Below are 27,381 nucleotides of genomic sequence, written 5' to 3'. Positions count from 1 at the left end.
TTTTATTTCGATTAATGACAGCGTTTTCCGAAAATCAGCTCCCAAGGGTGGTTAAGCACTGGCCACAACGGGATTTTGCATTGTTTATGCCTTCTGCGTCTTCATGGCAACGGGCATCGCTTGGATCGATTTTTTTTCCATTCGAGGCATATTTCTGTATAGATTTAATTATTATTTTTTCTAAAATTATTTAAATTTAAAAATATATTTGTGCGAAATACATCTGACTGACTCATTACGACTGACTTGAAATCTTTCAACCGATTGAAACTTAGCATAGTTACTCATTTTGTGATGTATGTAGACGCTCACTAAGATATGATTTTCCGAAAATCAGCTCCCAAAGTGAGTTTTGGGGGTGTAAAATATCAAAATTCCAGTTTTTGGTAGAAAATCACCATGGCAACTGCTGTTGCTTTGTTGATGCTTCATTCGTCTCTATGGCAACAACTAATTCACTGTTAATGCAGTCCTCATCACCGTTGAAATTTAACGGGGACTTTAAAAATCAAAAATTGCCCTTTTTTTTTTTTAATTTTATATCCTACAGACTTGAACTTGACAGTAATGTTCCTATGCAGGATGACGTTTTCCGAAAATCAACTCCCAAGGGTGGTTAAGCCCGGGCAATAGTGGCACAGCGGGATTTTTCATTGTTTATGCCTTTTGCGTCTCCATGACAACGAGCATTGCTTTGATTTTTCTCCATTTGAGGTGCGGCAGTGGCGTACCCACAAGGAGGGGCATGTATAATGAGCGGCGCAAGAGTGTACTGCCTGCAGACTGCCGTAGCGAAGTACGGGTACATCAGTTGTACGTTGCGTGCTCGAGAAGCGGGAAACCATCGGTGCTACTCGTTTTCTCTCCGATACATTACAAAGCATTGTAATACATTTTTGTCAAAATTAATTGCGTTTTATTTCATTTTTTATTACTGTAAATGGGATATTTAGTCTCATTTTTCCCCCATTAGTATAGCCGTGGAAGCTGGTTCGGGCAGCTAGTATATTATAGGCCCTATATATATTAAATTATATTGTTCTATTACAATGTTCGCTAAAAACACCTACACATTGAGTTGAGGCCATTAAGCTACTGACTCAAACACAACTTCACACCACGTTGCACTCAACGAGGTCCCTTTCATCTGAGGCGAGAAATTTACATTTCAGCTTTTCAATGTTTGTAACAGTCATTTAAAATTACGCACCTTGCGAAAATCAAACTTTTTTCTTCGTGTTATATGTACAGATGTAGCTACAGCATTTAAATGAAAGTACCCGACGACAAAACGAGCAAAAAACGTCCCATCCCCCCCCCCCCATGTTTTAATAGTTTTATAGAGTTTTGTATGAAATTAGGTCGCAATCACTACTGTTACTCAATGCCAAATTCTACTAAGCCAATCTAAAACATAATCAAAGTAGAGTTGAACTGATTATTCCATAGACCAATCACCGCGATTTGAGAATTTAGACTGACCTATTATGAACCAACCACTGCAATTCAAATTTGTTTACGTTTACTTACCAATTGGGCTGCTTGGTGACTATTTCTCTTGTTGCTCTGTATTTAGAAATTGAGCTCGAATGACATGAGTGTTCAAAATTTTCTTGCCTTATTTCGGGAGGGGTATGAACCCCCAAAACACCCCCCCTGGGTACGCCTATGAACCATCTGTGCCGAAATCAACACAGCCTGATGGAATGCCCGTATCATACACTTGATCATGTATGAAGAGTAGCCAGATAATTTCAGATGTAGTACCCATATTGCCATTAATGAATCCCAGGCCCATTTTCCATCATAACCTGACCTCGGAAACATACTAAATCAAAAAGAATATATTTATGAAATTTTTTTAAATTTAGGGGCATTAACCCCCGACCCTTCCAAGAGTGAGAAAGATGAAGCACAGGCACATTTTCTACCATAACACAACCTCAGAAAAATTCTAAATCAAAAAGAATAAATACACTTTTAAAATTTTCTTAATTATGGGGTATTACACCCCGCCCCCTTTCCACCCCCTTACCAGGAAACATTTTCCACCATAACCCGACCTTTTGGATCGGAAACAGTCCAAATCAAAAAAGCATTGAGTTTCAAAATTTTCAAAATGTTGGGTCTTTTACCCCCCCCCCCACCTTTCTTTTTTTCAGAGTAACAGTCGACCCCGAACAAAACTGAAGGGACTGAAATTGGACGTGATAGTTATAGATGAGTTCTAAGTAAAGAGGTGAAATAAAACGAAGTACATAATTATTAAAACAAGTGGCTTCTGAAAAAAATTTTTATATCATTTGTTCTATTCCATTCATATTACTCCCAATGTCCCAAAATGCCATGTGTTGTGTCCATCAGCACATAACATGTTGTTATTAAGGAAGTGAGCCAAACTTGAAAAAATAACAAACATACATACACCACTAAGTCCACAAGGAAAGAGATGACATTTTTTTTCTTGTCATTTTGCTATTACCTAATTAATGAATCATAAGTATTTATGGCATAGTTTTGCAGTTTTTTTGTGCGAATTTTGTATTGAATATTTAGTTATGAATATGTTTTCCTAGTTCCTGCTTGTTCAGTTTCGAATGTAATTCAATAATGCTATTTTTTAAGAAAAATAATTTGAATTGCTACTTTATCTCTTTTTTTACGAAGAAAATCTCATCCAAAAGAAAAGAAAAATTGTTTTTATATAGATGAGAATATTCCTTGTAAAGTTTTGACTGAGACATAGCAAATATTTTGACTAAATGTCAGAGATACTATCACTTCTATACTTTACATCACTGTGGCCTAGCAATAATGTTCTTAATCTATTGTCATCTCTTATATTTTTCGCAAGTGTTTTAAAGGTTCTAGCAGCAGTAAGTCATTTTTCTAATTTTATTTTAACCTTTTCCAGGAATGCATTTATGAATGTGTTACAATCGTACCTGGAACTTGTAAATTGGGAGCTTGACAATACATTATTCGATAAAAATAAACTAGCTATATTACTGAAAATAAAATAAAACTAAACAACTCAAGTAACTTACTTCAATCATCTCTTCCACTTCAACTTCATCACATTCGTACTCCAACTCCATCTCCTCCCCAATCTTTTCTTGCCAGGATGTAAGGTCAACTGCAAAAAGAAGTGCCTCATAAGCGAGTGGTGCAACACGGAGTTCGACTGGATCGTAAAAGTGCGGGGACTGAGTGGCGCGAGACTATTTGTGTGGACAGGCATGAGGTAAAGGGACAACCACTGTTGAGCCTAGCTCCAGTGAGGAGTGCGAACTGTGGAACTCGACAGATATTGAGTGACTGGCAAATAAACATTTTTAGTGGCAGTGAATGGTAATCGGACATTTTTAAGTGCAATTATTTATTATTAATGTAAATATTAGTAATTAATAAAACTGTAATAATGCTTAATTGGGCTATCCCTTATGAACCAGTTTTCCCCATATTATAAATATTGTAACAATATTTTACAAACTAAGATAATATATAAATTTCTACATTGTAATCCATTTTCAATATTAATCACTTAAAGTATTAGCTGAAATATGTATAGAAACAACAAGAAATTTTGTATTATTTGTTGTTCACAAAATGAAAATGTAAAATGCAAAGGGCCAACCTGTTCGACAATTTCTTAGATCACATGAACTCTTTACGATTGTGCTTATGCCTATCACAGAAACAACCTTCCCAACTTCTCTTTCTCATATACACTCAATACTTCTCACTCACTCACTTTTTTCTTTCTTTCCTCCTCTCTCTTTCTCTCCCTTTCTCCTTGGTATTCACACTTGTGCACATGCACATAACCATACTCTCTCCCTCTTATCTCTTAGCACTTACACTTTCTCATGCTCTCTTTTTCTTTCTATATTCCTCTTTTGCTCTATTATTCAACAAATCCACCTCATACTTTCTCACATGTGCTCCAAGCACTGTCACGCTTCTCGTAGCTCTCTAATGTTCCTCCTCACTCTATGCATGCTTTGTCACTCACTTTTTTTTACTTCTCTCCCTTTCATATCAACTTCCTTCATACTTCTAGCTGTGGATGCTAAACATAGTCTCTCACACAACATATACAAATACAGACACATGAACCAAAACCACAGATATACTTTCATACTGTCTTTTGTCTTTCTAGGGTCAATTTCTATTGAGTAGGATCAAAATTTATGAAATGAGCAAAGGCTAGTATGAATAGGTGAGAACTACCTACACGAGCATCACACGTGACATTTCCTGCCCATCCACTCAAACAGTGGATGAGATGGCTGAGGAGCAAGAAGACAACGCAGTGGTGAGGGAATCGGGAATGCTCTGAGAAACCTACCAACTCACATTCATGTTCACCATTTCTAACAGCCACGAAAAATTTGATCTGGATCCGCATTGCTTTAGTGAGATTCCAGTTATCTCAAGGCTACATCTTAAAGAGCCCTTAGTTTTAAAAATAAACTTAAAGTATTAAATTTCATTTACTCTTATATGAGTTTCTAAGTCAACATATTCACATCCATTGGTTGATGACAGCTGTATGAAAGATTGTCTGAAAGGAACAGCTTCTCTTTTTGCTTCTACATGTAATTGAATGTACATGAATAACAGTATTTTTTATTTTGTTTTTGACTGTTATTCAACATTAGTCATAATTCGTAGATTGAGTTGTTTAAAGTATGTACTTCAAAGTACTTTAAACATGTAAGAAGACAACGAAAAGTGATGCAGCAGTAAGCCACAGGGCAAGTTATCACTGGCACCAATGACCTCACAGTCTTGCCAGCCTGGTAGCCTGTGTCTGATGTGCGGGCACATAAACACATGCAGCTGAGTAGCAAAGCTGGGGCCAAGTGTTGTCACACACAAAACTGGAAGGCCTTAAAAAAGTGCATAAAAAGCACTGTATTTCTAAAACATTTGCGATGAAATAACCTACATGACCAATAAATGATACTGTCAATTGACCAGCTGAATTCACACAAAATCTTTATTCTTCATAATAAAAAAAATAGTGACTGGGAAACTCATGATGCCTGAGAAAATAAGGAAAAGTCTGCTCGTGTGTTGCAAACATGTGACAATTTTTAGAAGTCTGGTATTAGACATAGTTTTATTTTTATTTTTAGAAACAAACCTCCTACTATGAACAAAGTGTTTCATTGTGTAAATGAGGACTTTGACCAGCTCAATTTTAAATGTGAGTACTACAAAATAGTAGTCTTACAGTTTGATTAATATATTGCCTTCAACTGACAAATTTTAGAGTACAGTGTTGGTTCAATTTATGCCAAGTGCAATGAATTATCATCAATGAGCACTGGCATCTATGCTGTGATTTTGCTTTAAATAGATCAGCATATGATTATAATAGTTGGCTAGTACACACAGTTGGAAGAACATCTTCCATCATTTGCTAGACATGATTAATTAAGCAGTATTTGTATTATATATTAATAATCTAGGAAACTCACTTTGCCTAATGAAAATAACTAGGTCTGTGTGAATATCAGTTTTTTTAGTTCAAATCAAATTTAATATGAATATCAAATTATTTGTGAATATTAATATTGAATTTAAATAGTAAGAAAGAGAATTAGAATCCCACTAAAAGTATTTATTAACATTGTTTAACAACTTCTGGATAATTAGGCAAATAATACTAAAGTGAAAGGCTGTTTAAGTTAAGTCAGCAACAATAATTATTTGGAATGTGTTTGTTAAAATATTAAATTATTTAATAATTTTTTTTTAATTATGCAGCTAAACTAACTTAACCTAACCAACTAACTTCTAGTTTTAGTTCTTTTCACCTTATTTTCCACAACCTGCTACTCTAGAGGAGAAGGTGGTAATATGGACCCCGCTGATTTTATGGACCCCCTCAATTTCCAAGCAGTGACGTGCTGCACTCTTTTGGTCATTGCATGAACTATCTCTTTATGAAGTGCCAACAGCAGGTCGATGTCGCAGCAAACCAGTAGTGTCGCATTATATGAGTAGCGAGGCAAGGAAAGTTTCTAATATTGTGAAAACTTTTGCAAGGTATGTAAAATTTTATTCTAATTTAAGTTTAATTTGCATAACAAGAAATGTTTTTATTTTATCTTAGAGGGTAATATTGAGGCTGTAACAGTATATTATCAGAGTTCGATATTTTCTGTTTCTCTATGTACTATTGAATTCTAAATCCAACATGGTGCTGTCTGTATTATGGACCCCCCTGGAATGTCTGTAATATGGACCCGGGGTCCATATTACATGCATTTTTATCGGGTCTATTTCTTACAAGAAATAATTTAGGAACTGTAAATTTTTCTTATTTTATTTAATGTCTGCGAATTATAATTTATTTCTTAACCCAATAAAATAATATTTTAAATGATGTAGGCCCAAAACAAAATTCATGATAACATTGATTACGAAAGTAACTTCATGGCTTACCAGAAATGTCATGAATAATATAAACAAGAAGACTCTAATTTTAACATGATGTGTATAAATATAAATAATAGATGCCAAACAATTAAAATTCAATAGTTTTTCACTAGTTTTTTTAAAATATTATTAGCTTTCTCTCTGTAGAAGGTTTTTTTTTTGTAAGTAGAACCATCCTATAAATGAAACTTGAGTTAGTTTGAATATTTTTATATTTTAAAATGCCTGAAATATGTCCCCCTCAATATTTATCCTTTTATCTTATTTTCAATGTTTGTTTAAGAACTCTCGCTCATTTTACCAAATTTTTTTACAGATGCCAAGAAAGTCATTGGACCGTAAACCTAATACACGCCGAAAAACATGGAATAAGGAGACGATGTCAGCTGCTGTGAGAATGGTGCGAGAAAAGAAGATGGGAGTAAAAAAGGCATCGAAGCATTATGGTGTCCCAAAAACAACTTTGCGAAGGCTTGCTTCTGAAGTTATGAGTGATCCCGAAATTGTCGTAATGAAAAAATTGGGAAGAAAACCGGTGTTTCCTGAGAATATGGAAAAAGACCTGTTACAGTATGTACTGGAAATGGAATACATATATTTTGGTCTTACAAGACAGGATGTGAGAAGGATGGCCTTCCAACTGGCTGTACGCAACAATATACAGCATCCCTTTCATGATGAGCATGCAGGGAGAGCATGGCTCGATCATTTCCTTCATAGGCACAAAGAAATTTTGTCACTGAGGAAACCCACTAACACATCATATGCTCGAGCAGAGGGTTTTACTCAAGAACAAGTATCTTCATTCTTCGACTTGCTTGAAGACATTTACAAAAAACACAGTATGACGGCTGAAAGAGTGTGGAATGTGGATGAGACTGGATTCAGTGTTAGGCAAAGCAAAACACCTAAAGTTATTGGTTCGAAAGGGAAACGTCAGATTGGCGCACTCAGTGCTGCTGAGCGTGGCTCACTTGTTACTGCGATATGCTCTATGAGTGCGGGTGGATCCTTTGATCCACCAATGCTCATTTTTCCTCGGAAGAACATGAACGATTTGCTAATGAGGGGTGCTCCACCTGGTGCAATAGGAAGAGCTCACCCTTCAGGATGGGTTCAGGCAAACCTCTTCACTGAATGGCTTCAACACTTCGTTGACAAAAAACGAAACCCACAAAGGAAAACCCAGTTCTCCTAATCTTGGATGGGCATTACTCACACACAAAAAACCTGGACGTAATCAATTTGGCATGGGACAATCACGTTCTCATCCTATCTTTGCCAGCCCACACTACGCACAAACTTCAACCTCTAGACAGAACATTCATGGGGCCATTGAAATCTTACTACAGTGATTTCATTCGACAAGAGCTATTCCATGGAGAAAAACGTCTGGGACCATTTGACATTGCAGGTCTGTTCGGAAAGGCCTACTTAGAATGCACGAGGGCATCTATTGCAGTGAATGGATTCCGAGTGACTGGTATCTGGCCATGTAACCGCCATATTTTTCCAGAATCAGAATTTCTCGCTGCACAACAAGCTGCTGAGATTCTTAATGCACAAAGCCAAACTTCCAGCATCTCTAAAGTGTCCAACAATCCACCAACCTTAATCTCCATACCCATGCAGTCTTCGCCGATTGCATCGACTGCGGCCATTAGCCCTACTTCTCAAGTTGGCAATAAGTCGTCTCATATTTCACCTAAGGATATTCAGCGTCTACCTCGACTCAAACATAAATCAAAACGTGGGAGGAAACCATCATCCGCAAATATAATTACTGGGTCCCCGTATAAAACTGCTTTACAGGTGGCAATTCAAGAAAAAGAAGCGAAGCTGTCGAAAAAAAGAACAGGTCGAGGAAGATGTGTAGGTGTCTGTCAACCTACAACAACTGAGCAGACTCAGACTCAGACTCAACCAACTACGTCTGGTCTTGTCTTTCAGCGCCCAAGAACTGTAAAACGAACTAAGAAAAGGAGACTGGCATTTGAAGGATCAAGTTCTGATAGTGACTCTTACGCATCGTGTGCATTAGATGATGCTAAGACAGAGTCACCCCTTGAAGTCCCAGTAGGAGGAAAGGCTCCAGATACAGAAGATTGTCTCTGCATGTTTTGTGAAGGGGCATTTACTGATGACTGCAGGGGAGAATTGTGGGTAAGGTGCGAGATGTGCAACCAATGGGCACACAGTGAATGTGCTGGGGCTGAAAAGGACATTTTCTATATGTGTGATTTTTGTCGCTAAACATTTTATTTAAGTGGACTTTAGATTTTAATTTAGGTATTTAAGTATTTAGGTATGACTATTGTGCCATAGAATTGAATTTGAATGGTCTGTGTTGTCTTAATACAATTTAAATATTATGTTGACTATTAGGGGTCCATATTACCAGCATGTATGGGTCAGTAGGCATTTTCGCACTTTGCAAAACAACTCATGCCAGATCATTTGTAGGTATAAATAAATTTCATTAAATGCAAGAAATGTGTGTATAATAAGTTAATGAAGTTATCCACGCATCAAATAATTGATCGAAGCTGTAAAGTTACAAGTAAATTTCATAAAACTAAATGGGGGTCCATATTACCACCTTCTCCTCTACATACTTATCCAGAAAATTTTCGGAAACTGCAAAATAGTGTGAAATCCATCGCAATTTATTTTACAAAAAATGTGAATCTTTTTTTTTTTAAATGCTTAATTTCCAAATTAGTAATTGAACTCAAATTTACATATTTAAACCCTAGTTATTAACACGTTTTCGTTGTTAAGGGCAGCCAGGTAAATTGTATTTTAGTTCAGCAATATTATAAACACCATTTTTGCTAATTTCATTTGGAATCTTAAACTATTATTTACATTTTTTTAAATATAATTTGAGTTGCAACATCTGTTTTGTCAAAGATATACATACAGGAAGTAAGCTGCTACTGTATAACATGATGTTAGATTGATTGTTACTATTGATTTATATGCTGTTAAAACTACAATGATTATTTCTTTTAGTGCCCATCTCAATGGAGTGTCCATGTTTTGTTTTGTTGTAGTCCATGGTTGATGATGTTTATTTTTTCCTACTTCTGTGCGTGTGACAAAAAGAATACAAATAATATTTTGTTTTCAAATTTTAAATAGAAAATATGTAGTGTTTTGAATTGTTTAAACAATTTTTTCCATTACTGTTTAGCTAGACAGTAGGGGAAAAAACTATTTTGAGTACTTGTTGCCTGTTTGAAATTATGTTTATTGTTTTTTTTTTTATTATGAAGTCCCATTAAACATCAAATAATTGTATTTATATGGCACAAATGACTCAATCTCAGCAGTGAAAGTTAGTATATGACAAACTCACTAGGTATTATAAGCAAACAAACATTCGTTATTTTGAAATGTAAGTATTCAAGGTTTAATCAAATACAAATAGTTTATTATTTGTATTCGAAAATTCAAATATTCGCACAGGCATATAAATAACCAACAAAAAACATCATCCATTAAATATTTTTATAGTCATATGGCTTATACAGATTCTCATTATGTATTTGAAACTTCATAGTGTGTAAGGATGCAGGAAATGTTGAGACCATTTAGCACTGACCTCGCCACAGTAACACAAAAATGTTAGTTTACCTCAAAGCTGAGTCACAAGCGAAAAAAGAGTAGGCAGTTACAACCGACACAAAGATGGTGCTTACAGAAGCTTGCATGCATGTGAACCGTGGCCACAGTTGAGACTGATCGCTAGTCCTCACTCACACAAACATGCTTAGTAGACCACACTGTTGACAGTGGGTTGATGCTCTCTGATGTAAGGTACCTCCATCTTGCACCAAGTGCTTGCATGCTTCCAGAAGTTTCCGAGCGCCTTCCGCAGCCATTCGCAGCTTGCCCTTCCTGCGACGCACCTGCAAACCTGAAACACCAACTCACTGGTACCAACTGTCATAGCTGTAACTAACAAGGGGTCTGCAAGTACTTGAAAAATATTCTACATTCATGAATTTTTTTTATATTCAATTTAACATTTCAAATCGAATAATTTTTTTTTTTTTAACCATTCATAACTAATAAGCACAGTGCAAGTGGAACTTATTCATAAAATATTAAAACCCAAATAGAGTACCATGTATTTAGCCAATAAGATTCCTTCAGAAATTTGGACCTTGTTTTCTGCAACACAGTATATACGTGCATTTTATATGTAACAAATTATCAGTGATTATAAAAAAAAGATTACTAAATTATTAAAAGGTATTTAAAATACCCTATTTTATGTTATTAAATAGTTTCATTAACAAAATAATTTTCAAAGTTAAAACTTTAATGATTTAAGAAAATTAATTCTCTGTTTTTATTTTCTTGCGATTTACACCAACCTATTATAGTTCCATGTTTCATTTTTCTAATTTTACTGTTTTTTTTGCATCAATTTTTCTTATACTCTATAAAAAAATTGAAATAAAAAAATCACCATTTTTTTGAATTTGATTAGAAAAATATTTGACATTCATGAATAATTTTACATTCAATTCATAATTTGATTCAAATAAAAAATACAGGATTCACAGAAGCCTAAAACTAAGCCAATAAAACTACATATTAACACAACACATTGTAATAAAAACTTTCTGCAGTCCTTTACTGCTGTGGTTAAAGTAAACACTACAGATACTAATTACAGTAGCATTCTTACGAATTATTAGAGCCACCTGTTTGCGATGAAAATAAATGGCAGATTTCCTCAATTTTTTTTGTTGATTTCGGTTTATTTTTCGTCATTTTTAAAACTGATTTCGGTGTATTTTTCGTCATTTTTAAAACTAATTTCGGTAAAATTTTCATCGCTTTTAGAAATTTTTTTCTTTTTGATGCTTTTTTATTTCTTTTTAAAAACTCAGGTAATTTGTGATCTTTAAAATTTTTAGTTTTATTGAAGTCATGCAGAAAAAACAAAAATTTAATAATTACTTCAAGTGTACAAAAATAGTTACAATTAATATAACACTTTTATTCCCAAAGAACATATAAAAAACCTAAATTTTTCTTTTCAACCAGAAATGTTAAAAATATTATGAGAATTTAGGTTTTATTCAGTTTTATTTAGGTACAGAATGCACTACAGTTCTTGTGTATTGAAATGTTATGCTCATTGACTGGAATTTAATTTTTTTTTACAAATTTCAGTGTAGTTTCAAGTTTCTGTCAAAACAATAATAAAAAAATCATAAAGTTTGTAAATCAAAGGATTTTTTTAAAAGTAGGCCTACCTTCAATGTACTTGTTCATCCAATCCCTTAATTTAGGATGATCAAGTTTCTCTAAAGGAATATTGGCTTCCATGAAAGCACGAACTGTTGACATAACAAATTCTTGTTTGACTTTTTTAGCCTTTTTCGTGCGGGAAATTACATCGGTGAGTGAAATCTGACGTTTGACACCTGACGTATTTGCTGCTTCAGATTGTGTTGCAGCTTGTGCGAACGCTTTATTCTTTTTGTGGGAAGCGCTGCCATTAATGTGTTTCACACACGTATCCTTCCTGGCCCACTCGATGCGCACGTTACAATACCTGCACATCAAAATCTTGTTGGTTTTGTCAAAGATATAAAATCCTTCGTGCGAGAATTCTTTCTCGCGGTCGTAAATTGTAACCACCATTCTAAACGTTTTATTTTGTAACGTTACATTAAACCTTAGTAGACTACACGCAGTCGACAAAGCAAACAGTAAACATACAGATCTACGACGAGACTAAATAATTACAGAATAACAACGCCGCAAGACTCCCGACATTCGACTAAATACTACTAACCGAATAAATATATTAAATCGACGAATCGTTCTCGCACGTCCAGAAGGCAACTGTTGGAGTTGGAGAACGTGTTTCAACTTCACATTGCTCGCATTTAAGTTCTCACAACTTCGAACTTTCTCTTTGCACCTTACCTAACCTAAAAACATGAACCTGAACCTAACCCGGTCAGACAGAGGTCTCGTAATTGTCACGTAAACAAAAACCTGTCGATTCTTTAGCGCGAACATGACATCGGAATTTATCGAGCGTAAACAGTTTTCGTTATTCTGTTGTTTGGAAATGGTAGTTTTTTGTGGACAGCAACAAGCTAGTCGACGAAATATCAATATAATCGTTATATCTCACGTTAACACGGTCTGATCGACTTATAGCGCTCAATCAAATAAAAGTAAACACAACAGCAAGAGGAATACGTTCATTTTGTGATTTTTTCGCGTTTTATTGCCATCGCTGTAAATTTCACGCAAATTCCTAGATTATGGCGAAAATTTCGCGATTTCGCACGCCACGAAAAACAGGTGGCTCTACGAATGATACAAGTTACACTGTATATCGTGACCATAGGTGTATAAGCAAGACCGTCAAGTGGTCAGATCACTTTCTTCCAACAAGGGCAGCCCCTTGTAGCACGTGGGAAATGTGGTTGTTGTTGCCATGAGCAAGTGGCTCTTTCAGGATACTCCTGTTTTCCACATTCATTCGTTTCAGTATCATCTTGACAACCCTTGTCATCTCTATTGACTCTGATGTTGATGAGACTAAGCCCTGATTCATTTTTCATTCATTCACACATACAACAGTTTAGTTAATAAAAGTAACAGGTCCTAAACCATCATTCCATCATAAACATTTTAATTTCATAACTGACCATTGCTATTATAGGGTTGAATTTTTTTTGTAACCGTGATGACTGAAATAAATTTCGTTAGGAATAATAAGTGTAATAGTAAATTTTTGTAGGCTATATGAAACATAATGTACAAATAACTTTTGAACTAAGAAAAATTGTATTCACATATTTTTACCACATAAGTTAAAGATTAGCTTGCACAGGATGACTAGCAAACTTGTGATATAAATTCCGTGACTTTACCAAATTGGAGGGAAAAAAATTTTTGACCATTAATATTAGTTAGCCCATAACTATCAAAAATTGAACTTAAAAATTGTGACCAAAAAGAAATAGGCACACCACACTAAAACAGGCAACTTGTCAGTTATTTCATCGCATTAATGTCAATAGCACTGAAATCAATGCCCGGGGTCAAATTGGTCAAATACTGATATACTTACAAGCAAAGAGAAATGGGAGAAAAACTTTTGTAACAATTATACCATATGGGTTAGAAAGGGGGAAGAAAGGATATTTATGTGGAACTGTTACAAATTATAATAAATCTCAGCTATAACTTTAATTTTTCTGTAACCTCATTAATAAAAAAATTCCCTAACTACCTGAGAAAATCCCAGACTTTTCCTGGACTTTTCCCAGTTTCTGAAAATCCCATCTTTTCCAGGTTTTCCCTTTGACTAGGTAGCCACCCTGTTGTAGGTAAATATATATATGTTTATGTATATTTAACTGTGATAAAGTAATGCAACAATGACGGATAAATGAAAGACAGCACGCACACCTGACTTGCTGATGTGGTTGCCACGCAGGTTGTACCCAGGGAAGGACGTGAACGTGAGAATGGTGAGGGAGGGGTACAGCTCCTGGAAGTAGACTCGCCAGGCCGCCACCAGGGGCGCTGGGGCCAGGTCCACCTTGTTCAGCACCAGGATCATGTCCTTGTGCAGCTGTCCTGTCACGTGCTTGTACAGTGAGGGTGGGAACATGAGCGCCTGCAAGTAAACGTCGCGTGGTGATGCTCCACTCACACCATTTCTACGCCAACATATGCTTTTATAGGGATTTCTCCTTAAAAAAAGAGCCTTTCCAAACTTAAAAAGGTCATATTCATTCTAAGAAAATACAGTAATGTTTAAAATACCAAAATAGTAAAATTATGAAAAGAAAATATTATAGCTCTACTGTGAATATACAATTTCTGAAGTCCACATTGCTTTAGGCTGTCTTTAAAATAAAGGTACCAAGCCAGGATTCACACAAACAAACCAAAAAATCTGGAAAACCCAAGGAATTTGACCAAATATTAATCATCAAACTGGATTAATAATTTTTATATTTTTAGTAATAGTGTGTTTCTTTAAACTCTAAAAATCAGTCAGTATTTTAATAAAAATTTCATGTATTGATGAAAACTCATCTTATTTCATCCTTAAACGTAAGAGAAACAATGAATCAACAGTGTCTTTATTTTATGATTAAAAGCACAATCATTTTCAAAAGTTATTCACTTCTTCAAAAACAATTATGGATTGTTTCAAAGTTTAATTAAATATAGTGGTTTTGTATTACACACTGGCTGCATTGGTTGCGAAGCAGGGTCAAGATTATATGGTGAATTGCGATAAAGCCAAAATAGTAACACCAAAAAGCATGGTAATACACCATATAACACTAAAATGAAAGTTAATACGTATACCATTTAGCACCAAAATCTAACTCAAAACATGAAACCATTCAGCAATTTGACAAAAGTGATATCAAATTACAAAATTTAATCTTGTATCAAAATATATTACCTAATTTGGTAAAAATATATAACATTACAAGTCCATTGTTTGATCTTGCATCTTTTATTAGCAACATGTTTTTATAATATTGACGTGGGCACATTTTTTAACTACACACAAAATTGCAAATTATTTATTTTTCTCAGTAGTTCTTTTCTATAAATGCTCATTAGTTTATTACTAACTAGCTGCTAATCCCTGCGTTGCCCGGGCTGAACACAGGGTGAAGGGGACCTTTTTCGAAATCAGATGTAGTTAGTAATTGTCTTCTTAATTTGAATGTCAAGTGTGAAAATTAATTTATATCACTTTCAGATCCCGACAGACGTTCTGCCAGTTTATAGTTATTTACCTGGTCTGTATGTAATTTAGACTTTATAAAGCAATATAGAAAAAAGCTTAAATAGAAGAGATTACTAATATTGAAAAGATTCCATTATCTAGCTAATGCTCAGCCTGCATTGCAATGCCTCATTCAATTTGTTTTGTAATATGTTTGAAGTAGTTCCACATATACAAATCATCTATCCATCTCTCTATATATATTTATCTCTATCTACATCTATATACATCTATGTATCTCTCTATCTCTATTTATCTCTTTATATCTACATATCTACATATATACTTCCCACTATATATCTTCTATATATATGTCTCTATAAAGCTCTATACATCTATAGGTATATCTCTTTATCTAACCCATTTCATTCTCTATACCTCGCTCTATCTCAACTTATCTCTCCGTCTCTCTCTCTGTCTCTCTATCTCTCTCTCTACACACACACACACACACATATATATATATATATATCACTCTATCCCTGTCTTTATTTTATATTTAAATAAATTGTGTCATGCGTGCGCACTTATACAAAAAAAAAACAGAAGAAGTGCCGCTATATAAAATGAAATAAACACATTTTTTGACACGATTCGTGCTCCAACTATTGAAAAATAGTTATACCGACTCAGTAACCTTCATGGGCATGCGCATAAGAAATCACCAAAATTTCATCGCAATCGGATGAATGGTATAGGAACGCATACGGCACAAACAACTGAAAATTAAAGACATGACAAAAGCATCAAACGATGGTGCGTTAAAATTCAAGGCAACTCTATCTATTGACAAAGTTAAGAACAAAATTGTCATTGGCGCCTTTATTTTGCTAGCCGCTGCGAGCTCCACTAAGCGGACTGGTCTCACCAAGGAGAAAAATATTAATTTGCCAGACCTTACTATGTGTATGATCGTGGGTCAGACATAGAGAAATGACACTCACTCACTATTTGTATGTCTATGACCTATGATTTTTTCTGTTATAAAATGAAATTATCACTTTTTCACTCCCTTAGAAATGGAATTTCATATTAATATGGGGTCTATGTGTTAATCCAGGTTATAAGCTAGCTGTAGGCTAAATTTCATTCAAAGCCATTCAGTAGTTTTTACGTGAAAGAGTAACAAACATCCATCCATCCATACTTACAAACTTTCGCGTTTATAATATTAGTAGGATGATTTTACTGTATAAGTGCATGATGTGTAAGTCAAAGTTAAAGTATATTGGTGAAATAAGTATTACTTTCATATTTGTTGAATAATATATTATTTATATGAATAGAGACAAAGTATTAAATAAAAACAATAAAACCCAAAATCTCCTGTTTAAAAATTAAATTCACTTAAAAGAGCCCGATGTGCCACCACCTCCCCCCTTACACACTGCGAGCCCCCTCCTTCCACCACCACCCTCTACGACCCCAGCGTGTGTGTGTGCATGTGTGTGCGTGTGTGCACGTGTGCGTGTGTCGGCTCGCGCCCACCAGTGTGACGTCAGTGCTCTGCTCCCGAGAGTTTCCGAGCGAGGACGAACAGTCAGTCAGTCGCGAGCGGTGCGAGAGGAAGGAGCTTCATGCCCTGTCATCGTTTTCGGAGCTTTTTAGTGATACAGGGAGAAACGGGCCTCGCCACACACGGGCTACGTCACGGTCCTGAGAACAGAGTAGCCGAGTCCACATGCCCGTTATACATGTGGTGGCACCCTAAACTCTGACGAACACTTCAACCCCCATTGTGGTAGCAAAGTGAAGACACTTTCAAACTATATATTTGGAAGTGAGTATACTAGTGATTTTATTTATTCCATTAAAACATGAGAATAGTGAATAAGGTTATACTGAAACTCTTGGTAAACACATATAGCTTTGAATATTGAGAAAAAATGGAATCATTACATGGAGGATGCATGCTTACATTTGAGTAAATTCACTGCACAAGCACACTACTCAGTTTATGCTTAGAAACACCATCAATGATGACAGCAGAACGTGACTGGTACCAAATAACTGCATAGGGACTTAATTTTTTGTGATTCCAATGCTTAATAACTGAAATATGATATAACATTATAGAAAACCTCTATTACTACTAAATGTTGCAAAATTCTTTAAAGTGTCTTAATACTTACAGCAAAACGAATATCTACAATGACTAGAATAATATCCGACATCTCAAGAACTCGCCATAGTTGTCGCCACGTTTCTAGATTCAGTTCGAAATAACTCAGCTCTTTCCAACCAAATTTCTGTTCCAGTAACGAAACATACTCCTAAAAAACACAGAAAAAAATTAACAATCTGAAAATCAAATGACTAATATTATTTTAGCTGTGATATTCAAATCCCAATCTAAATCAAACTATTACTAAATACTAAGCTCAAATGTTGGAGTGTGATTAGGATAGTATAGTCAAAGATTACAAAATTCATAATCAACACCAGATGTTCAAAATTAGTATTTCTTTAATTTATGTTAAAAGAAGGGGTTTTGTGGAAGTATTTTACAAACATTTAAGGGTTACTTGCAAAACCACAATTATTGACTTTGGCTAGAGTACGATAAGCATGAGACAAGAAGAACCAAAACCAAAGAAAAATTTGCAGACATAATTTTGAACCAGAGCTTTGATCATCCTTGTGAATTATACAAAAACTCACATGCTGTTTTCTATATGAATGTATGAATCAAGGTCAACTTCAAGTGAGCATAGAGAAGCTTGTGTTTGGTTATCAATACACCCATACCAGAGGAACAGCCAACTAGAGAATAAATGAGGTTGTGTGGGGATGAAGTATAGGGGAAAATGGCACGACCCAGAGAAAACTAACCAGCTCAATGCAATGTCCACCTTGTCGCCTACAAATACTGGATGTAAGCTGAGCTTCAGCTAATCACCATGGTGACAGGTAAGTGGTATGACCACTATTTAACGATGGGCTTCATCACTTTCAAATCCATTCCATATGTAATATAAACTGACTGAACATGATAAATCCCAAATAATTAAAACAATAAGAAAAAACACGTGAAAAAAAATTAGTGATGGGTGATATGGATGATAACCAATACCAAACCAATTACGCAAACATTTTTTTAACATCCGATAACCGATACAAAACTGATTAAATACTTTTTGTACATAATCACAGTGCAAATCTACAGAAATTCAATATTTTTTAGTAAAAAGTCAGTTCTTTAATAGAATTATTTATTATAAGGATATATGGAACATTAAAAAAAAAATTCCTCATAAAATTTGTGCATAACTCAATACACATTATGCCTTTGACTGGTAAACAATCACAACATTCAAGTTCAGCTTTAAATTACGGAACAGTTGAAGTAAAAGGTTGCCTACAGAACTGTAAACAGGTACATAAATAGATCATATGGGTGACACCTGAATGGATGAAATTATTGTACTTTTTCAATGTGTATCAGTTTTTAAAGAATTGGTTGGAAAGGATTGTATCGGTAATCCAGAAAATTGGGAATATTATTCAGTACTGTTATTAAAACTATTACATAGGAACATCACTCAAAAAAATAGGCTTAAAGCAACAGGACCACTTAAGTTAAAGTGGACTCCAAGCCTCTTGGGTAACAACTCTGTGCTCTAATATTTGAGTAATATTGCGGATAGGAGTTAACAGAAAATTTCTCATCTACAATAATGTTATTAGTTATGGATGAACATAAGCATACAACAAAAATCAGATAATATTTAAGAAGTAATCATCCAGACATTTTGCTGGAGTGATATCAGCAGACCACGGAAAACTGAAATTATGATTGATTGACCAGAATTGGAACCAGGGTCCTTCCGAATGGAGTCCAACCTTTCACTGTTGCACTGATTCACTCAGTTCATAACAACAACCTTTCCATACGAGGGTGATCTCAGGCACCAAGGGTCCTATTGAGAGGGTTAATGAATGAATTTTGGTTTCTTAAAATGTCTTCAACATGTAGGTCATTAGAGGACGAGGTGTGAAGTGCTGAAACAGAGTAGTGCTGAAATGTATTTCTCGGAGAACCTCAAGAAAACCCACGATCTCACTGTAATGACCACAACATGTCCCAATTATTGCAAAAAAAAAACTGAGTGTGATACTGCTGGGAATGAAACTTGGACCGGACCTCATAGGAACAATATTGCTCATTTGAAGGATTTTTATAAACAAGCAAGGATTCCGACAAATTTTTTCAAAGCTGCTGATAATAAAAAACAAAGGAAAGAAAAATTATTACAAATATTATGGTTATATAAAACACTGTTGCTTAGCAGTAAAACAATTACCTCATATATTGAACACAGGAAAATCTAAGAAATAAAAAATAATATTTCTCCTATGTTTTACAAAATAATTTTTTTTTGATGCTCTTGCCATTGGTAACTAACTAGAATTAATCTTACCCACATGGTGTAACCTCGCTGAAGGCTGCAGTAAAGTATAAAAATTTTATGTAGAAACTCAGAAACACTTGCCGTGAAATATTTATGTTCCAGAGCTTCGAGCTGCTCTCGGCTCATGTTGAAGTTCCAGGGCGGCCGTTTGGGAAATTCCAGATCAGGGGGGAAGAAATTTTCAACTGCCACTTCCAGTTCCCTTTCAGGCACAGAGGTGATGGCCATTCTAGCCTGCTCCTTTCGCTCACGAAGCTCCGCTTCTGTTTCTCTATGGAATCGCAGGGCATACCTGGGGACAGGGCACATATGTGAACATCAATTGTTTCTATACTGGGACTTTAAAAATTCACAGACTATATCACAGTTTAATAATTTTGACAGATAAAAAAAAAAATTCTAAAATTCAGGCCAATGATTAGCATGTCAAACATTTTATTCACAAACATTTTGTTACATAATACACAGACTGCAGGAATATTTTGTATTTCTAATTTTATGGCCTGTTAGAGCTTAGTTGTAAATAACTCTTACACCAAATGAAAATTACACTTTGAGTAATATCTTAGTTTTTATAGTACTTGCAGCTAGAGATGTTAGTTTTCCAGGAAAAGTAGTTTTGGGAAATTTTTCCGATATATGCAGCAAACATTCAGAGTCATTCTTTCACAGAAACAATGATTTTATAAAATATAGTCACACAAACCGTACTAAATAAAAAAAAACATAAATTTTGTCTTTCTTTACAACGTAATAACTACTTAACTAAACATTTCAGATTCACGTAGGACTTATACTACCCTCTACCAACTGATAGGAACAAAATATTTATGTCTAAAAGTACCTAACAATCTGCAGAAAAAGAATTATTGTATAACATATATTAACCTATCTTACATTGTGTAGATTGTGTTGATAATGGAAAAATTTTACACACACTTTTCTTCTTGCAGCTGCCCCCATTAGATAATAATAAAGTATCACCCTCGAGTTATTAAATGTTTGATCATGTTAATTACCATAAAACCACAATGAAAACATGCTTAAAAAAACTTATATTCGTACTCATGCCTAAAACTTAGATGAATAAATAAAAGTACCAATTATGGAGGGGGGAAAAATTTGTGAATCCAAAAGTAGTAGATACCGTAAAACAGTCTTTACTCTTGACACTTTTTTATGGTTTTTGTGTCGTAGGTAGGTTACAGGTTAAGATAATCAAATACAACCTTTACCATTAATTGAAGAGTAGTTCATTTATTAAATCTCAGCCTTATTTAACCTCTTTAAATGTTACGTTAAAGAATAAAATAATAAACAAATGTGTCCAGGTCAACCATGTAAAACGGTGTTGACTTGGACACTGACCTTAATAACATTATAAAAAAGAAACTTGCCTACTACGTCCACACTCGGACCCGCTAATACGTAAACAAACTGTTTACATAATTTTTTATGGTTTTCAGACTAATGCTTACGATATGAGGGGGCATAGAGTAATAAAAACTTGCTTGTACCACACATGAAAACAAACATAATAATGAATACAAAAAAAGAAAACATCACATTATAATGCTAGGAAACAACTGCAGTTTCAATTGACAATATAGCCATCAAATGAGTATTTAAATTTGAAGGACACCAAGCGGTCTTTTTGTAGTTAAAAGCTGGCAGTCTGAGACTGCGCTCAACTTGCTCGTAGTCAATGACACTTTTGTCCTCTGGCTCTGCCCACTTAAAAACAAAATTATTTGTGTCCATGTTTCGGACGAATCGCATGAAGAGTCTATCAGGAACAATTTCTTCCACCAGCCCCACAAAGTATTTCACACTTCTCTTGCTGGCGAATTTCACCAACAATCAGTCACCAACACTTGGATTCTTGAAGACAAGTTCGTCATCAGAAACTTCTTCAGTGCCCGATAAAAGAAACTCGTTAGAAGAGTATTTCAGAGAGAAGTGCCCCTCCTCACTAGATGAAGACAATTCCCTCAGCTGCTTTCTAATTTTCTTCCCCTCTTTGTTTGGCTTTGCAATCTTTGATTTTACACTGCTGGATGAAGGTTTCGGATCGGCAACCTCGATATCTTGAGCTGAAAAGCTGAGTCCTGGAGCAACATTGACCTTTTTCTTCCTCTTAGGTTTGTTGTCACCAGTGTCATGGCGGAGAGTTGACAAAAAGTCAATTACTACCTCTCCTACTAGCTGCCTTGGCTTCTTAGTAGGAGACTCCTCAACTTGGGTTTCTGGTTTCTTTACCAGTTTCCTCAAAACATGTTCGGCGTTAAGTGGACTAATTCCACAGGCTCGAAACCCAGCTTCTAGGTTTTTTTGCTGATTACGCGATATTGCCTCGCAGAGCTTTTTCAATAGAGGAGGGAACAACTGCATGGGTAGATTGCTCAGTCTGCGGTCTGCTTGCAGTTTCCATTCTAGGAGAATCTGTCTCCAAGCTCCCTTCAACGGCCTAAAAAAAGCTACGTCAAGGGGTTGCAACAAGTATGTTGCATTGAGGGGAAGACAAACAAATATGAATTTGTTTGACTCGCAAAGGTTCAGTACGTCTTCAGAGAAGTGTGTTGAAAGGTTGTCACCAATGACAACTTTGTTACCTTCACAAGACTTTGCCCAAGGCAAAACAATGGTTTAAACAAGTCCAAAAATGTATCCTCGTCAATCCATCTGGATTTTGACCGGTTGTAACAAGCCCCAGGTGGGCCTCCTGACACCCAAGTGTCATACATTCTTTCTGCCTTGTAACAGACATAAGGAGGCAATAAATTCCCACTCGCTGTTCCAGCGAACATGAGGGAGATACAACTTTTTGAGCTGTTCAGAATCCGCTCTGAGTATTTTGTACCCCGTTAAAAATACATTTTGATGAGCCAGGGTCATCACTCAGGTTGGTTTCATCATAGTTTAGTATGTTGGCTGGCGGTGTGTCACCAATAGTCACTTTAAGGTTTTCAAAGTATTTTGAAACCTGATCATGGCTGATCATTGCTCGCCTATGGGTGATGTTTCTACTCATGCGTAGTCTGAGATCAGGATTTCTGGACAAAAATCTATTAACCTATTCTTTTCCAGGAAAGTTGTTTTTAAAAACAGGAACCTGAAGCCTTCCTTCTCCAAATACATTTTCACAACAAGGCGTATGTCGAGTCGAGTGAAAGGAAAACCCCAATCTGTTACTTTAGCTGCATGGGCAGCAAAAACCCTTTCTTTAGCTTCTGAAAATATTGGCTGTTTGCCGTGAGGGCCTTTGTATTTTCCAGAAACATAATCACTTAAAGTGGATTTCGGTGAAGAACATTTCTTTGCAGCTGCTCAAAGTGATATTTTTTTGTCTTTAATTTCCTGAACGACTTTTTGCAAAAGTTCATATCGTTCACTCATTTTCCCTCATTGAACACTAATTAATGACACTAACAGCAATAAGTTTATTAAATAAAACTTAAAAACACGACTCAAGTAAACACTGGTTAACAGACAGACACTGTACTCATCTCTAAATGTATATATTGCGGTATTTGGCGGAAAGTGCGCTAGCAGACGTGATAATGCCTAGAGTTCACAGGTCCGAATCTCACTCTGTTGAAGTGTCTTAATTAGCGAAATAAGCTTTTAATTATCAAAATCTTGTTCACGAGAAAATACTGAACATAATTATATTAACTATAACGTCTTTGTAGATAAATATGAAATCTTATAAACCTTAGTTGGACAAAAATATTTTTTTTTTAAGAAGTGAACTATAGGTATTCCTGCAAGTGAAGAGACAAAAACTACAGCAATTCTTCTCATACTCGTACAGCAGTTTATCTTGTGTTTTTAAGCACATTTCAATGCCATGATCATCTTTATAGCACATCTGGTGAGTTGGTAGTTAATATTTTAAAAATAGTCTGCATGCTGTCCAGGTCAACAACCCCTGTCCGAGTCAAGACGGTTTTACGGTAGGTACCCATACTTTATAAAATACCTAAAATCAATAAATAGTATGGCTTAAAAAATAAGTGGATCCTCATTTTATATGTACATAATACCTATTGTTTTTCAGCATATTTGGGGGGGGGGGGAGGGGGTAATTTGGAACTATAAAGAAAACAGCAATACTCTACATATTTGGGGGGGAAAATTTAGAACTACATATTAAGAAAACAGCAATACTCTACTTATACAATGGACTTTCGGTGCCATTTTTGGGCACTTAAATGTGAAAACCAACATGATTACACAGCACCATAAATACACAACAAAAGACAGTTCCAAAGAAGAATAGAAAGCAGCAGTCTCAGACACCTCCAGTTTGTCTTGCTGATTTAGCCTTGACCGTCGATTTTAGAAGTACGATTTTTATTTCATTCTACGTACAATAAGTTAATTTAACTGATGAAATACCACTACTACTATTTAATTTATTCTCAAGTCTTGTAAAAAAAGTTTTATACACACCGATTAGGATTGCTCTTCCCCTTTCCTATCATGGGTTTCTGATTTATTTTCAAAACAGCACTTGCACCATCTTCTTTCCCACTAGAGTCATCATCACCACCAGTAACTAAAACTGTTCTCCGGCCTAAAATTACACAAAGAAACCAGTTCCTGTTAATAACATCAAATTGATATGCTTATACTTGTCGTTTAAGATTTGTAAACCGTATGGGCTATAATAATTCTCCACCAATGTGGGATGCATATACAGAGTGTATCTAAAAACCATGTCAAAACTTGGGGTAGGGTTACATACGCAGGACATAAAGAGAAAGCCAAAAAATCAATGAATTCAAATACTTTAAATGCTACTGTTTTTTGGCCAACATCAGCAGTTAACTGTAAACTTTTAGGGGATAAGTGCAATGAATTATCGCTGTTGGCCAGCATGAATTACATTACTGCCAACTATACTCTTGCAGAAACTTTTTAAATTGTAATAAAAATAGGATATTGCAAGACTTTATCAACTAATAAGTCAACATTTTTATCAATTGAACAAATACCAGTGTATTTTAAAACTGTTACATGACACATATTTGTTAATAACCTCTTCTAGAGTGACATAGCCAGTAGTTGATCAAAACCTAGTAATTGATCAATGTGACAAAAAAAGTAAAATTTTAAGAGTTCTCGAACCTAGAAAGTGGTTATAAATATGTTAAGTTATTGCTAGAAGTTTGGCTAACACGGTAAGAGTAGCAACATTGAAATCACAGCCGCCATTTTAGTGTGAGTTTGCATTTAATGTTTGCATGTCACATCATCAGCTTCAGAGGACATTTTGGACTATTTGAGAGGTGAGTTACAGTTCATTATTAATCATTTGACATCCACCTTAAATTGTAATTATTTCAGAGTTATTCTCATAGTAACACATTGATTACTATTCAGAGGTATAAGAATTATTGCTAAGAGTAATATTAGTTAGGCCTAACATTTTTTTTTTTTTGGTGAACAACTATTAGACCTTGCCAACTGGAAATTTCCAGTGGTTGGTCAAAGTGATCATCTACTGGTTGTTTCCCTTTTTCTCTTGTTTACTGTTAAATCCTACATATGATTATTTTAAAACCCATACACTTTATGATTATAATTCAGGATAAATAAAATCTTTACATGTTCCAATAGTTGATCACAGTGATCAACTACCTACTAGTTTAGTTTGACCAACTACTAGTCATTTACTTGATGATAAAATGGCTATGCTAGGACTTGCTTACTGGTTTATTGAACAAATAAACCCAGTTAAAAATACTAATGAGAGAACTACACAGAAGTCCATAAGATTTTGTAAGAATATGCAGCTTGTGCTATTATTATTTTCTCTGGAAGATACATTACCCTTTTTTGTTGCTGTACGACAAATAGGAATGTTACCTAACACTCCAGTTAAATGTTAGGCTGAACTGTTCCTGAGTAAAATGTTGAAACAATAATTTTAATTATTGGGAAACATTTTTCTGGAACCACTTTTCCTTCATCATTTGTCTAAAAAATTTGTGTGAGTAAAGAGATTTGGGCAATACTTAAGAGCAGTAATCACAATGTGTATGGAATTAATACCAGAATGAAAGGATAGAGGAAACTGGAGATCCCACAAAAACTTACTGACTAGTGACCCTGCTGGGGATCAAACTTGATTTGCTTTAGTGGAAGGCAAGTATTTTCACTACTTCATCACAGTGGCCCCTTTCTCAAAAATTTGAAGACAATTGCTTAGTTTTTTTTTTATTTTAATGATGAACGATGTCAATGTTTTTGGAATTTTTCGTCGATGCATCAGCGATGTATTGCTCTTCAAAACATTGATGCTAACATCTGTTTCATGAACGATACATACATGTTTTGAAAACATTGATGTATCGTTTGCATCCCTAGTTACATATTGCAAGAAATACTTGTATATTGTGAGAATGGTCAATTACATTAGGTTAGCTACATAAAAAATACTTTATATAGTGTGAATGGTTAGTTAGATTAGCAATTTTGAATTTTTTTTTTTTTAAATAGTGTTTTAATACATACAAAATAACTTTTAAAAGGTCTGAAATATTGGTTGTGATTTGTGAATAATAAATGTAGGTATCTAATTCAACCTACTAACAGTGTTTACAGTTTTGTGGCATTTTTAATGTAGCTAATCAACCTTCACACAATTATATCTTATGTACCTAAAGTAACCAAACGTTCTCACTATATTAAGTAACTTTAAAGCCGATTACGTAACCCTTCCAACCATTCTAACGATTTTACGCTATTTTTAATGTACTTAACCCAGTATCTTTACAAGTGTAAATTACAGGTAAATTATTTGAAGGATTACAACGCCATCTACAATAGTGATTGTAAAACATGTCAGAAAAAAAATTTAATTGAATTTTACGGACAAGTAACTTTCCTTCCGAATTAGCGGAATACTTATTAAACATAATTATGGACTGTGAAAATGGGCACACATATCACTGCAGTATTATTCAAAATAAAATATTTTTTACCGTGTTCTTGTGGGCCTTGCTTTACTTTCTTAGCTTGAAGTTGAGTTTTTTTAGCTTTTCCACTAAATGGTACTTTGCGATGTCCTTGAGGCATTATAATTTTACGAGTTAAGCTAGCTTCAAAAGTATTAACCTTATATTTCAAAGTCACAACAAAGCGCATACCACAGAAGATGGAAGGATATAGAACGCTATCTCCCATAGTGAGAAACGAAGCCTGTACTGCCGCGATTTCTAGCGGACAGGCCCCAAACTATCAATTAAAAATTGCTGCACTCAAATCAGAATATCAACATAAAAAATTCACTTTTATAAACTCTGAGCCACGAATCTTGAAATGTATACACTTATTTGCCAATGCCAAATCCAAATTTAAAAAAAATTGATTGTCTTGCCGTCGCCTAGGTTCTCGTGTTCGAGATCCGACGTAGTTCCTAGCGGGAAGGCTGGGTTTTTACGTAAAACGTGTCCGGAAGGGCGCCAGGCTAACTCGGTGGTTAACCGCGATGTGGGTCGTTGGGTACGAATGCCCCTGCATGGCCCACTAGGAACGGCGGCTGTGGTCGTGGTGTTGGGGATCCCTGATTACTGATACACTACTGGCCCTACACAGCATAGCACACTTATCCCTAACTGGGTTGGGGGAAATTCACAAATAACATACACGAGTCCGGTTTGCACTGTCGTATACACGTCACGCACGGAGTGTGCGGAGTGG

The 27,381-nt window shown here is 35.2% G+C and overlaps 1 protein-coding gene across 1 annotated transcript in view; it reads right to left on the bottom strand.

The window, feature by feature from the left end:
• LOC134546200 (guanine nucleotide-binding protein-like 1) overlaps positions 1 to 26,862 on the bottom strand; it is a 64,181-nt gene extending 37,319 nt beyond the window's left edge. Inside the window, exons 1-7 of the mRNA XM_063388806.1 lie at positions 26,664 to 26,862; positions 24,127 to 24,250; positions 19,753 to 19,963; positions 17,392 to 17,532; positions 13,912 to 14,122; positions 10,280 to 10,375; positions 3,048 to 3,136 (exon numbers count right to left, since the gene is read on the bottom strand). Of these exons, the coding sequence (XP_063244876.1) occupies positions 3,048 to 3,136; positions 10,280 to 10,375; positions 13,912 to 14,122; positions 17,392 to 17,532; positions 19,753 to 19,963; positions 24,127 to 24,250; positions 26,664 to 26,826 (1,035 nt within the window). The 5' untranslated portion in view covers positions 26,827 to 26,862. The remainder of the gene's footprint in view (positions 1 to 3,047; positions 3,137 to 10,279; positions 10,376 to 13,911; positions 14,123 to 17,391; positions 17,533 to 19,752; positions 19,964 to 24,126; positions 24,251 to 26,663) is intronic.
• Between the last annotated feature and the right edge of the window lie 519 nt (positions 26,863 to 27,381).

Source organism: Bacillus rossius, chromosome 1 (genome assembly GCF_032445375.1).
Source record: "Bacillus rossius redtenbacheri isolate Brsri chromosome 1, Brsri_v3, whole genome shotgun sequence".
In the NCBI taxonomy this organism is placed as follows: Eukaryota; Metazoa; Arthropoda; class Insecta; order Phasmatodea; family Bacillidae; genus Bacillus; species Bacillus rossius.
The sequence above is the reverse complement of the archived record's forward strand: the minus strand, read 5'-3'. Positions and strand labels throughout refer to the sequence as shown.